The 14,619-nt window shown below is 43.7% G+C and overlaps 1 protein-coding gene across 1 annotated transcript in view; it reads left to right on the top strand.

Moving 5' to 3' along the window:
* Positions 1-4,778: 4,778 nt before the first annotated feature.
* The window catches only part of CACNG6 (calcium voltage-gated channel auxiliary subunit gamma 6), a 33,334-nt gene continuing 23,493 nt past the window's right edge, over positions 4,779-14,619 (top strand). The window contains exon 1 of the mRNA XM_063303046.1: positions 4,779-5,252. Coding sequence (XP_063159116.1) covers positions 4,928-5,252 — 325 coding nt within the window. The 5' untranslated portion in view covers positions 4,779-4,927. The remainder of the gene's footprint in view (positions 5,253-14,619) is intronic.

The following is a 14,619-nucleotide window of genomic DNA, read 5'->3' on the forward strand; positions in this document are numbered from 1 at the left end:
TGACTGCCATAGGGAAACCCACATGAAAGTCAGGGTAAAGTGACACGTTACATTAAATACATAACCACACAGCAACAGATCAGGGGTGGCTCTATTTAGATATTGGTGTGAGGAACCATCTGTTTGAATATGCAAGTCATGCTACAAGTCATCCTCCTGAAGCTATTTTCCATCAGAAATCTTGGTTTTGCACCCCACCTCCCATGAATTTATGTCTGGACTTTAGGGCACATGTGCTTTCCATGTGCTGCCAAATACAGCACATTTTAAAAGTATTACCATTTTACTGCTAGGATGCTGCCAGGAAAAGATGCACATTATGTACATACTCAGCAGAAAGAAAATCAAACTGGGCAGTTTTCTATAGGTCCTGCCAAATGAAGGGATCATAAAAGTGACTATAGGGAATCCTCACTTAATGACCATTTGTTTAGTGATGGTTTGAACTTACAACAGTGCTGAAAAACTGACTTTTGACCGGTCCTTGCACCTATGACTGTTGCAGCATCTCCATGGTCACATGATCACAATTTGGGTGCTTGGCAACCAGTTTGCATTTACGACTGTCACAGCATCCTGCAATCACATGATTGCCATTTTCAACCTTCCCAGCCAGTTTCCAGCAAGCAAAATCAATGGAGAACTGCGTGATTCACTTAATGACCATGGTGATTTGCTTAACTAATACTGCAAAAAAGGTCATAAAATCGGGTTGAATTCGCTTAATGACCACTTCGCTTAGCAACCGAAATTCCCATCCCAATCATGGTCGTTAAGCAAGGACTACCTGTATATATGCTTTTTTAAGGAGTTCAGATTGTGAATGTGATTAGGGAATGGGTAAAGCACCCCAATTATATTTGAAAGAGGAAGAAAATGCTCCCTTTTATTACTTTTCCTAGGTGATTGAGGGACAGAAATAATTTATTTTCTTGTTTTGTTTAACTATATCACATGCGCAGAATAACAGGACAGGAGCTCCAGCTAGTGTGCATTCACCAAAACCATTTGGATCTATAACTGCCATACAGGATGGGACTTAGCTCAGGAAGACAGCACTGAACCTCTACTCTCCATCCATTGCAACCTATTTACTTCTGAGCCGGCCACATGACCATGGAAGTGTCTACGGACAAACGCCGGCTCTTCGGCTTTGAAACGGAGATGAGCACCGCCCCCTAGAGTCGGATACGATTGGACTTAATGTCAAGGGAAACATTTACCTTTATTAAACAAAATATACCAGAAGCTGCATATTTGTGTTTACTGTTCCATATTTAACATAATATAGTATTGGGCCTCAGTACTATATGGCTGCAAGAGCTGGACCATAAGGAAGGCTGAGAGAAGGAAGATCGATGCTTTTGAACTGTGGTGTTGGAGGAAAATCCTGAGAGTGCCTTGGACTGCCAGAAGATCAAACCAGTCCATCCTCCAGGAAATAAAGCCAGACTGCTCACTTGAGGGAACAATATTAAAGGCAAAACTGAAATACTCTGGCCACATAATGAGAAGACAGGACACCCTGGAGAAGATGCTGATGCTAGGAAGAGTGGAGGGCAAAAGGGAGAGGGGCCGACCAAGGGCAAGGTGGATGGATGATATTCTAGAGGTGACGGACTCGTCCCTGGGGGAGCTGGGGGTGTTGACGACCGACAGGAAGCTCTGGCGTGGGCTGGTCCATGAAGCCACGAAGAGTCGGAAGCGACTAAACGAATAAACAACAAAGGGTAAGGGTATATCTCATGCAACGTAATGTTTGGCATGCAGAAATTCCCATGTTTAAGCGCCTCCAGGTAAAGCTGTGAATAGTAGGAATCCAACCTCAAAAAATTTCTGATGAGCCACTGCCAGGAGTAGTTGACTCAGCAAAAGACAGTTCCTGTTATTTATTTATATAATTTAGAGGCCATCCAAGTCCAAATGACTCTGGGTGGGTTCTATTTTAAAAGCAAGAAACTATTAAAAAAATAAATAGAGAAACAGATCATGGGTGACCAGGACAGAAAACCATGCATAACAATGAAAGAAAAACCAAGGCCTCAGAGAACAGCCAGAGACTTTCAGAGACTTTCAGAACCTTGGGGTGGGGGCCATACATATCTCTGGCAGAAGGCTATTCACAAGACAGGTAGGGCAACGGAGAAGGCATGCTTCCTGATGGAGTTTTTAAAGGTTAATAAAAGGACTCCAAGCAGCAAACAGCAATCTTGCAGAGTAGAAGCGTGAACCAAAAAAAGGAACTTGCACATTAAGCTCAATTACGTTCAGAAATAAATTCAGTTTTCACACTGTGGTTAGATGAAGAAAAATAGAGATAGCTTACTTTTATTCAGTAGATCTGGATACAGGTAGGTTCATAGTAGAAAGTGTTTAATCATCACTGGTTCTTTGTAGACACTTTCTATGTGGAATAGAAAGTCTGCGTGCAAGCGAGTTGGAAGGGGGAGGAGCTGCACACAGCACCTCCTGCTTGCAGGTCTGCCAGAAGGGTAATGGCGATTGTTAATCCCCAAGCCCAAGAAGAAGGAGGAAGTGGAAATCAGGTGATCCATGTGACATCCCACAAGCACAACAGAGATGCATTTGCTAGAGAGACCCCCTTATGCTTATGAGACAATGCTGAGTTGACCCCTGATAATTCCAACACTTCCTAGGTCCCAATGGACACGTTTAATCAAGGGGACCTGGGGCATACCCATTCTGCCCAATCTTATGGTATAGGCAGAAATGATTGAAGATAGGTGGTCCCTCAAATAACCAGGCCCTATGCCATGAAGGCTTTTATAGGTGATTACTAGCACTTTGAATTGCACCTGGAGTCCACTGGCAACCAATGCAGCAGAGGGAGCAGCAATGTCAGATGGTGTCAGGGTCAGTCTCGCTTCGCAATAAGACACAGACTCACTTAATGGGTATTAAGGATTTCTGGTTTATTGAAATGGTGGCTGACAGAATGAAAAACGGGAACGGGGTGTGTGGTGTGGAAGTGCCCATTTTATACCCTCTTGTAGGGCCCCGGGCTCCTCCACCCTCTGTTGTCCCAATCCCTCTTGATGGGATCCTTGATGGCTGCATGGGCGTTTTCCCGGTGTCTTCTCTTGTCCTCTCGATTCTGGTGTGTCCTCCAGGGCACCAGGTGCGGCTTATCTCTGCTCATCCGATGTCCTTCTTTTCAGCTGTCTATGGGTCCATGGGTGTGGGTGCTTTGGGTGCTTGTTTTAATCCCTGGTTTAATTATCTCCTTCCTCTATTCCTTGATGATCATGATCTACGTTGTGAGGCTCTTTGTGCCTTGCAACGAGGTCATGACAGATGGGCATACTGGAGCACGACCATCACTGCCTGCACTATAACTTTCAAGTGTTCTTCAAGGGCAATCCTCACAGGGTTGCACCCATGTTAAATAGATGACTTCCTTTCTGAAACCCTGGACATCCTTCTCACCATTCCTATAGTAGGTTGGTGGCATGATTTCCTTCTATTCTGAAGCAGGAAACACACAACATTGTAATGTAAGCTATGCAACAAGCTTAATGCGGTTTTAAAACCACAGATCCCCCTCCCCGCAACTTCCTCCAAATTCCAGGGGGAAAAATCCCCAAATCCCCAAGATCACTCTGTCCATACAACGGCCTCTTTTGCAGAACTCTCTTGCCCATCAACGTCCTTGCCCTCCTCCCCATATGAAATAGCTGCCCACAAAAACTGTAGAAAGAAGGTACTCTTTGAAGGCGGTGGAACACGTGCTGCTGCCCCGGTGTTCAAGACCTCTGGGTGGAAGAAGACAGTGTGGGAGAAACAGCGGAGACACATGAGGGCACAGATGTTTGAAGGTTGAGGGTGACGGAGTTGGGAGATGGTCACGCACAGGCATGTATCAAGACTGGAGAACCATTTTGACATACTTTACCGTGATCACTATTACAACTCTATAATCATCCCCACATCGTTATAGGGGGGAGCAGAAGCTGAGAAACCATGGCTTGTCTAAAGTAAAGTAAAGACAACTCTTTTGGGGGCGATGGGCGGTAATAAAATTTGAATAATAAATAAAATAAATAAACATTCATGACTGAGTACGAAATCAGAACATGCAAGCACCCTGCTTTGAAAGTAAACCAGTGCTTTCTCCAGGACATCTAACTTTTTGTAGGACTTCAAAATAGTAAACCAGAGTGGTATAATCCATTGCCTCAGTAAACCCCACCAAATGCATGCATGAAGAGGAGAGCGAAAGGTTTTGCTACGTCTGTGTGAAAGGTGAAAGGTCCCCTGTGCAAGCACCGAGTCATATCTGACCCTTTGGGGGGATGCTGCTTTCACGACGTTGTGCCACGTTTACCCATGATAAATAGCTGGCACATCCAGAAGACTTCCATATATATTGGAAGCAAACCAAGTCCCACCGAGTTGTGAGGAGGAGGGGGCTGCCTTGAGCTCTTCCATGCCCAACAGGGGGTGCTGTGGGAGTGGGCAGCTGGAGCAAGAGGGCCTCCCCCATTCCTTAAAGGGTACCATTTTGGCTTCTGCTTTTTTAAAAGTATCATACTCCTGCACACAAACACACCCAGACTGTCTATGAATCCTGCAGCCTAAAATAACCCTCACTGCCTGGATAAGGGCTGAAGAACAGCAACAGGTGCTCTGAATACTTGCCAAGGCCACTGGGGTGTGTGAGGTAGCTGCTGTCCTTCCTGCCAAGTTGGGGGCACTGATTCGAGAAGACGGGTGGGGGGAGAGTGGTCGAGCAACTTTTCGGCACAGCTTGCAGCGTGTTGACCTAGATAAGACTCAGGAAAAGCTGGGCGGCTAACCCAGGCAGAGAACCAGGCTCAGCGCTTGGGTATTTACGGACCGAGGACAGACTAGCTTTTCAGCAGGCAAAATAGATTCCCTAAAAAAACAGGAGGCAGGAAAAGGGGCTATGATGTGGCCCAACTTTTTCCTTCAGGACCGGGAGCAGCGCATAGCCATGCGCAGGCGGGGAGGGGGCCAACGGCAGAAAGTCCTAACGGATGATCAGGAAGGCAAGATCAAGCTGGCTTTCTTTGTGGCCATTGTGGGAATGACCCTGACGGTGCTGGCGGTGGGCACCGAATTCTGGGTGGAGCTCAACACCTACAAGCAGAACCACTCTGCCATCTGCGAGGCTGCCCACTATGGCTTGTGGAAATTCTGCTACAAGAAACTGTGGGTCTATGATGTGGGAGACGAGAGAGACACCTGTGGGCCTGCAGAGCTGCCTGGTGGTAAGAGTGCTTTGGATTGTCTTCCTATTTGCTCTTCTTCCCCTTCTGATCTTCAGCAATTCCTCTAAAAATGCTCCCCAACTGTATTTGGAGTAGTCAACCTTTTAGATTTGTTAAGTGTCTTCGGTTGCTCTTCTTCCACTCCACATCCCATTACTACTCCTTCATGCAGATATTTCTGCTGCTGCAAGGAATTTCTACCAGTATTCTAGGGGGTGTGCCTAGAGATTGGGATGGATGGGGCCACCTCTGGAGTAGACAGGTGAGATCATTGTCCTGCTCACCTCCCCAGAAAAAACGAACTCAGCCTTCCACATACTGTACATTCTTTCTTTCTCTCTCTCTCTCTCACACACACATAATCACTTTGCACTTTGCACTTCTCTTTCCACACACCATCCACCTCCATCACCAGTGGGTTCCACTTAGCCAGCCAAAGAGCTGCTGCTCCTGGGTGGCATCTTCCTCGTGACTCCTGTGCCACCTGGCAATTTCTGAAGATGCTGCTGCTGCTGATGGGTGAATTTGGCAGCTGAAGGGAAATGTGTCTGGGGGAGGGACTGCACGGAAGCCTTTTGAGGGCCACATGCAATTTGTGGGCTTTGCAGCGAACACTGAGGTCACCATTCCTGATGTTTTACATGGAAGCATAACACGTGCATCATGTATAGAATCATAAGATGTGGCACAGGCAAAATAATGATGATGGCAATTTGAAGATGGGGGTTTAGCAGCCAGTAAATGTGGGGCTCTTCTTAATGTAACAGAATAACTGCCGGGGTTGCTAAATTATACTTTTCAGCAGTTCCAGCTAGAAAGACCAGTGGGAAAGGCGTTGTTACACTCCTATCCTTGCAGTAATGGTTATTTTCTTGCTTAGACATATCCACTCTCCTCATTTATTCACAAAACAAAACTGATACACAGCATCTGTCTCCTCTTTCTCCCTCCCCCTCCCTTCCATTCCACATACACCAGGACTGCATATAATCCAAGGCTCATGACTTCAGGCTTGGCATCTTTTTGCAATGATAGGCTAAGAATTTGCTGGGAAGAGTTGCTGAAGTGTTTATTCTCCTTTGCTAATGATGGGTAACTTTGCCCCTGCTAGCACTTTTTTCAGACTCTGGTTTCTATAAGCACATTCCCTCTTTGAATATAGAATTGTCTTACAACAGCCTTCTACATCCAGGTGGACTCCCATCCTTGTGGATTACAGTCAGTTGCCTTCTGACTGGAGAGTTATGGGAGTTGATGTCCCAATGCATCTAGAGGCCACTAAATTGGTAAATATAGCTTACTAAGAAAACATTATTTTGATGTATGAGTGTCTGAATTCAGAAGCCCTTGTAGGGTCCCAGAAAGCAAATCCTCCTTATCAGCAATTATTTTTCTCTGATCCCATCCATCCACCTCATCATCTTCCCCCAACCTTTATCATGCATAATCCATTTTTTGACTCCATCACCAGCCCCATCATATGCCCCAAGTCTTCTGCTTGCTGATCACCACTTCAAGCAAGCAGTCAGCCTTTATTCAATCCAGGATTGTTTGGTTGGGTTCTCTGTGCAGTCACACTGTTCTTCACAACCTGAAGGCATCTATCTTGGTTCTCTTGTTCTTTCTCAATGTCCAGCTCTCATGGCTATACTTAACCACTGGAATGATTACTGTTTTCACTATTCTGATTTTAGTTTTCATAAAATGTCGTAGAATCATAGCGTTGGAGGGCCCTTCTAGTCCAACTTCCTGCCCAGCGAAGGAAACCTCCTATCATCCCAGACAAATGGCTGTCCAACCTTTACTTGAAAACATCCAGTGATAGAGCACCCATGACTCTAACAGTCCTTCTCTTCCATGGCTTTGTCTAATCTTGTTATTGCATATATCCCTAAGATTAATCTCTACTTTTCTACTCTAGCATACTGTCCACATTTATCTATTCTTGAGCCAAAACAAAAGTATCTACCAATTTTCTTTGCTCATAAATGGAAATTCATGAAGCAAACAGGTTGACATTACCTTGGTCTTCTTAATATTTAACCAAAACCTAGAATTTTATTTTCCATTTTTGCTTTCATAAAGAGCTCATCTACATCTTCTTTACTTCCAGCCAACAAATTGATGTCATCTGTGTATTTCAAATTATTGTTTTCACCTTCAGATTTCAACTTCAGCTGTCATCTCTTCCATTCGCTGTATATTTTGGGAATATATACCTGTATTCTATTCTGAACCATTCGGTTTCTCCAAAATCTGTTCTTACAGCTCCTCCCCCCCCCTCCCTCTAAAGACTCCTCAGAAGAATCACCAGTTGTTCAGACACACCATTAGCTTACAATTCAATGAAATAAAAATCCACCTCTTTCTTGTATTTTCTTGTGTTCTTCATTATCCCTCTTATGTTAGCATCCAGTCCTGTGTTCCTTTGTCTTTTCTGAAACCTTGGAATTTCTCTCCGCATGTTTCTCTGTACTTTCAAAAAAAAAAAAATTAAAACTTTGCTGTGTGAGGAATTAGTGCAATGCTCCAGTAATTTGCACATTGCCTTGCTTTTCTTCTTCAATGTAAGGCATATACAGTGATCTCTTCTAATGACTAGGTCATGCAGTTTCATTTCATATTTGTTGACATACAGTCGTGAACACTTTAATTGCCTCTTCTCCTGCAGCTTTAAACTGTTTCATTGATTTTTCCTCTGGCGCTTTCCTGTTTGCCAGCAGTACCTCATTTTCTAGTGGAGTTGGGTTTTGAAAATAAACAAACAAACAAACAAATAAATAAATAAAATCTTTCTACAAATCTTTCTGTCACTCTATAATCCTGATGACAAAGGGTTTTAGTATAATCTTTCTTCCTGGAGCTTGCCTATATCAGATGACTTCTGCGATTGCTCTTACATATTTCTAGCCCCGTTGTAAATGCCCCTGTGATTTCTTTGCTCTCTTAAAACCTTTTTTGTTTCTTATATTTATAAGGTATATTTGTTGACAGTTTGTCTAATAACTCTTTTCTTGTACTTCCTTGCTTGTTCTTCAGCTGTAGAGAAATTCATGCATGCATGTGCACACACAGACATGGATGCTGTCTGGCTTTGAAAGTGATTTTTTTAAAAAAGTCTGGCAATGATAAACAGATATATAATAGCTAGATTAAGAAAAAGCGACTGTGTGGGAAGAAAGCTTTTATTCAGAGTCATGTTATTGTGGAGAGTAAAAGAGCCAGGATATATATTACACTAGAAGATCTGTGGATAATTTTCAACATTTTTAGCAAATTGCATCTTAGAAGAAGAGCAGTCTGGGGTGGTGGCATTTAAATGTTCTTGATCTAAAATGTGCCATGAAAGCCATTATTTCAGAGCTGAATGCGGTGACATTCAAATCACACATTAAACCAAAGAAAAACAAATTATGGTTTAGCGCAATGTGTTAACCAGGTCAAAAGATTATTTTAGAGAATCACCCAACCAGTATAGTAAATCAAAGATGGAAGCTTGCAACCACAATTTGCTTCCATATCATTTGTGTTCCTTAACGCTGGAAAGCTTGACTATATACACAGATTCTCACTTCAGATCAAATGAATGTGTTGGTCCAGCAGCCATGACGGCTTTCGTTCATTGTGCTTTCAGCCTTGCCATAGTGGGTGAGCTCAAGATTGATTTTGGTTCAATAGGGAAATTTCCCAGCTATGTCAGGTATGTAAGTAAGCTTCAGGTGGACTACCGGGGAAGGTAGTTGCAGAAATAAACCTCTAGTTTGTCACTCTCTCTTCTGCCTTACCTGAAACTGTCAACCGCTGGCTTAAATTCTGCCCAGTTTTCCAACTTCCTTCAGGAAATAAAACCATAGCAACTGTTTGTTTTCGATAACATGTTAGGGGATGATCTTGCTGCCCATTGCCTACTAGGCTCCTCCTGAGAACAGGAAAAAAATACCAGAGTTTTTAACTATCTGTCTCCAACCTATTTATTTATTTACAAAGAAATGGATGGGAGAAAGAATTCAGAGGCAGCATTATTGGGTGGGTCTCTTTCTGTTCTCCATAAACACACCCAGCACATAAAGACATGAAAGCCTCTTGGTCTCTACCTGGAGCAGAGTTTAGAGGTCTCCCTACAACCCAGTAAGAATGTACAGGTAGTCCTCATTTAGCGACTGCCTTGTACAGCGACAGTTCACAGTTACAGTGGTGATGAAAAAGTAACCTTGCAACCAGTTCTCACATTTATGACCTTTGCAGGTCTGTAAAGCAAAGGAAAGCTGAAGTAAGATCGTAAGCACAGTCATGATTTCACTTAGTGACCACTTTGCTTAACAACCATGTTGCCGGTCCCAATTATGGTCACTAAACAAGGACTACCAGTATTACATTCTTGCACATCATTCAGACAGTCCCTTTCCTAGATGGTTTCATCTTAACAGAGCTGGCACGCACGAACACACAAAGGGAACTTGATCTGCCCAATCTTTTGTCACCTAACCCAAGAACAGCCATTGTCACATTATTTCCCAAGAAGCAACTGATTAAGGTGGAAGGATGTTTACCATCTCTGAATTTCCTTTCCTCATGCACTAGAGTAATGTTTCTTAACCTTGGCAACTTTGAAACGTGTGGGCTTCAAGTCCCAGAATTTCCCAGCCAGCATGGGGACTTGAAGTCCACACATCTTGAGGTTGCCGAGGTTGAGACACGCTGAACTAGAACATGAACGATCCTCTTTCGATGCGTTGTTCTGAGGGGAGGGGAGACGGGAAAGACCCTTTTTCCTTTAATAGCTGTATTATTAGAGTCATTTTCAGAAGGTGCTAAAATCTCCTCTTATAATCTAAGCACATTTTCTTTTCCTTTGCTGTTCACTCAAACATAATGAGTTTCAGAGATAGCTAGTATGTGCAGTTGCTTAGGTCTGATTTCTAAATTTCATTCAAAGCACAACAGAAATTCCTTGGGATCTTCACTTGGGGTGGATATGGAGAGACAAGATAATCTTGGAGCACTTCAATTGTTGAAGGAACAGGTATTGTCAGGGCTGACACTTCCTAATTGCACCTGCTAGTTCAGAAATGTTGAAAACTTGTAAACTTTCAGTTATGTACCATTTCATTTATCCCCCATCCTTTCTCCAAAAAGTTTGCAGTTCCACATATAGGCTGTTTTGTATCAGGTTAGTCCTTTCAAAGTAAAAGTATCATCTCTGGCATATATATCCTTTGTCCAATCCCTGACCTAAATCTAATCTCTTCATCCATTTCAACAATTTTGATTTTTGATGTTGATGAGATGTCATAGCAAAATACTTTTTTAAAAAATTCCCATGCATCTCCCTTCTCAATTTTTAATTTCTGCCATCGGTGCCAAATTCAGTGGGGCGAGGAGAGATCAAGAACTTAACAGATGCAATCATATGTATCATTCCACAGTGAATGACACTTAACAGCTAAAGCTCATTCTGAAAAGTGTCCTGTTTTTTAAGGACTACTTTTCTATATTTGATACATGCTACTGAATTTGCAAAGCTAGTCTGGTCTGTGTGGCTTGCAAAATGTTGGGAGCACGGAGTTAAGGGGGTGGGTTTCCCTGAATATTGTGGAAAAAGTAAGACCCTTCTTGAGTCAAGCTTGACTCAGATTGACTTGGTGGACCTACCCATTTAGTTTTCTTGTGCACAGAACTGGCTTACCATTGCCTTCCTCTGGGACATGTTTTCAACTTCCCGATTTAACCAGCAGTCCGGACCTGATTCCACTTCAGTTTTGAACCCAGATGACAGCTAGGTCTGCCATCTGAGGTTTTCTCTGCTATTAGGATATTTTCTTTGGAGAGTTTAATTCAGAAAGAGATTGTGTGGAGGTGATGCTGAATCATCTGTTGAGTTGCCCTAACATCACAGAGGGGCAAAGCAGGTCTCCAGTGTTACTGAGTGAGCCAGTGAAGTTCAGATTGGTGTAAGCCAGACGAAGCTACTAAGAAGAAAGGATGTTAGTTGTGGGGACCAAGGAATAAGGCAGGAGCAAGAGATTGTATATGAAGAGCTACCCACTAATGGATGAGACCAAAGACCTATCCAGGCCAGCCAACCAAAGACCAATGAGAAAACCACATGCAGAAGGACATGAGAGCAATAACAGCATTCTGCTGGTCTTGTCCAGCAACTGATATGTAGAAGTATAAATATAACAAACAAACAATATTCCCTGTTGTCTCGGAGAGAGCATATCATCACCATCATCATCATCATCATCACCATCATCAGCTATTGTCACTAGCAATCCTGAAACCTATTGCAATGCTGATAGAAAAAAAAACCTGCCATCTTAATAACACATTGATGGTATTGATAATTCTACCAGATCTTTTGCAACATGGAAAACAGCAGGATGAGTCTGTCTAAATCAGTGTTTCTCAACCTTGGCAACTTGAAGATGAGTGGACTTCAACTCCCAGAATTCCCCAGCCAGCATGTCCACACATCTTCTAGTTGCCAAGGTTGAGAAACACTGGTCTAAATAATGGCTTGAATTGAGGCAAGATACAGCATTACAGTGATGGGACAAAATTGGGGTTACCAGGCCACTTCAGGGACATTGTAAATAACTAATGAAGGACAACCATCTAAATTTCTCCAACTTGGTAGCTATCACTCTATCTCAAGATAGCAAATTCCCTAGTTTATCTATGGCTGGCAACAGAAGGTATTGATTCAGATATAAAAATTGGTGTAAAAGTTGATGGGGGAAGGAGGAGAGTGGAATCGGGAGTGAAATGCAGAAGACTTGGTGGGAAACCAAAAGCTGAAGTTCACACTGTGATCTTAGGAAACAGCAATTTGAAAATTTGAAATTCACAGGACTTCAGCGCACTTCAGTAGTAGACCCTGAAAGAACTCCTAAGTAGCCTTGTCTGTAGAAAAACAGGAAGAACTCTCTTTTTTTGGCGTACAAGGGTGTCTGGAGAGCAAAGTAGTCAGCACAGTGGGCAACATAGTCAGGATCCAGAGAAGGTAGTAGAAAACCACAAGCAGATAGACCAGCCTTTCTCACCCTTTTGACCCTGGAGGAACCCTTGAGATATTTTCCAGGCCACAGGGAACCCTTGCACATTCAGGCTCAAATATAGGCCAGAAGTTACAAAATTATTATATTTGTTTCATGAGTAGGCCTGTATATGCACTAACAGTGTTCTTAAACTAAAAATAATGAAACTTACCTTTTTAATGTGAAGTTGCCCAAATTTGAAATAATTTTTCAAATAAATCGTGATCTCCCAGGGAGCCCCTGGTGACCTCTTGCAGAACCCTAGGCTTCCACAGAACCCTGGTTGAGAAACCCTGCTCAAGAGGATGCATCCAACCAGCTAAGGCGAGCAGGCCCAGTGCCTTCTTGATGGAAGAAGGCCCGGGAGCCTTTCTGAATGTGAACGTGTCTTCACTTGGATGAGGGAAGATCCTAAATAAAGGCCCGTGATAGGGATCCAGGACCATCAGGGCATCCAAACTAGGTGTTCTACACATAATGCCCTGGTTCTCCGGGAAGTAACACTAGAGGAAGAAGAAAAAAACGATATGGAGCTTTAACAATCTTGGCTCAAATGAGGAAGGTTGGTTCTTCTACAAGGCATCCATGGGAGGCGGTCCCAAAAGTCAATATGGTGGCCACCACTGTGCCATCAAATCCCCGCCCCTTTTTACATGAGTGGTGCATGGGATATATATTGAAAAGAGGCAGGGCTTTGATGGCACAGTGGTGGCCACCCCCTTGGTTTTTGTGACTTCCCCTGTTCTCCTAATCTCTGCTGTTGCATATCACCGATTTTCCCATGCATGCACACCCAGAGACATATCCCACAGCAGCATTTATGTCTGAATGCATCTTAAGGTGCTTGGCTGAAAGCACAGGACTCATGCAAAGCTCCACCCCCCCACCTCCACCCCCACTGCCAGGCCTGGTCTTCCTTCCCTGTTCTGAGTAAGAGGATACGTTATCCATCTTAAATTCCCTATACAGTGAAGACGACTGGTAACAAAAGGCTGTTTAGAGGCTGAGCTGTGCTTTAGGCGTGCTGATATTCCTCTCTCTCTGCAAAGAAATGCAGCTGTGGGGGCGTTTCAGTTTGATTAGAGCAGCTGTGCTTCCTTTGTCCTGCTTTCCGGATCAAAGTCTTCGCCTCCAGTTCTACTTGTTGCCCCCCCCCCCAATTTGCATATGTGGCGGCAGTTATCCCCGATCCAACGCTGCCAGCTGAAATTTCATACCATCCTGCCCTTCCACTAGAGTAGCCAATTCCTTAGCCGGCCCCAGGGAGCGTATCGCCAATGTGCAGACTGTAACAGATGCTGACGTTCGTCTTCCAGCTATGAAAAATCTCCCCTACTGATTTATGCCTATCCAGCTCCCATTAAAATGCTACAGTTGGTCAGGTCTTTTGATTCGTCCCCGTTGGCAAGTGTTGATGAACGAAGTAACGAGAAATAATCATACATGTGTGAACTAGTGGACAATTGTTTATTCGTTTAGTCACTTCCGACTCTTCGTGACTTCATGGACCAGCCCACGCCAGAGCTTCCTGTCGGTCGTCAACACCCCCAGCTCCCCCAGGGACGAGTCCGTCACCTCTAGAATATCATCCATCCATCTTGCCTTGGTCGGCCCCTCTTCCTTTTGCCTTCCACTCTCCCCAGCATCAGCATCTTCTCCAGGGTGTCCTGTCTTCTCATTATGTGGCCAAAGTATTTCAGTTTTGCCTTTAATATCATTCCCTCAAGTGAGCAGTCTGGCTTTATTTCCTGGAGGATGGACTGGTGTGATCTTCTTGCAGTCCAAGGCACTCTCAGAATTTTCCTCCAACACCACAGTTCAAAAGCATCGATCTTCCTTCTCTCAGCCTTCCTTATGGTCCAGCTCTCGCAGCCATATGTTACTACGGGGAACACCATTGCTTTAACTATGCGGACCTTTGTTGTCAGTGTGATGTCTCTGCTCTTAACTATTTTATCGAGATTTGTCATTGCTCTTCTCCCAAGGATTAAGCATCTTCTGATTTCCTGACTGCAGTCAGCATCTGCAGTAATCTTCGCACCTAGAAATACAAAGTCTTTCACTGCTTCTACATTTTCTCCCTCTATTTGCCAGTTATCAATCAAGCTGGTTGCCATAATCTTGGCTTTTTTGAGGTTTAGCTGCAAGCCAGCTTTTGCACTTTCTTCTTTCACCTTCATCATAAGGCTCCTCAGTTCCTCTTCGCTTTCAGCCATCAAAGTGGTATCATCTGCATATCTGAGATTGTTAATGTTTCTTCCAGCGATTTTAACTCCAGCCTTGGATTCCTCAAGGCCAGCTTGTCGCATGATGTGTTCTGTGTACAA

The sequence above is a fragment of the Candoia aspera genome, chromosome 4 (genome assembly GCF_035149785.1).
Source record: "Candoia aspera isolate rCanAsp1 chromosome 4, rCanAsp1.hap2, whole genome shotgun sequence".
Classification (NCBI taxonomy): Eukaryota; Metazoa; Chordata; class Lepidosauria; order Squamata; family Boidae; genus Candoia; species Candoia aspera.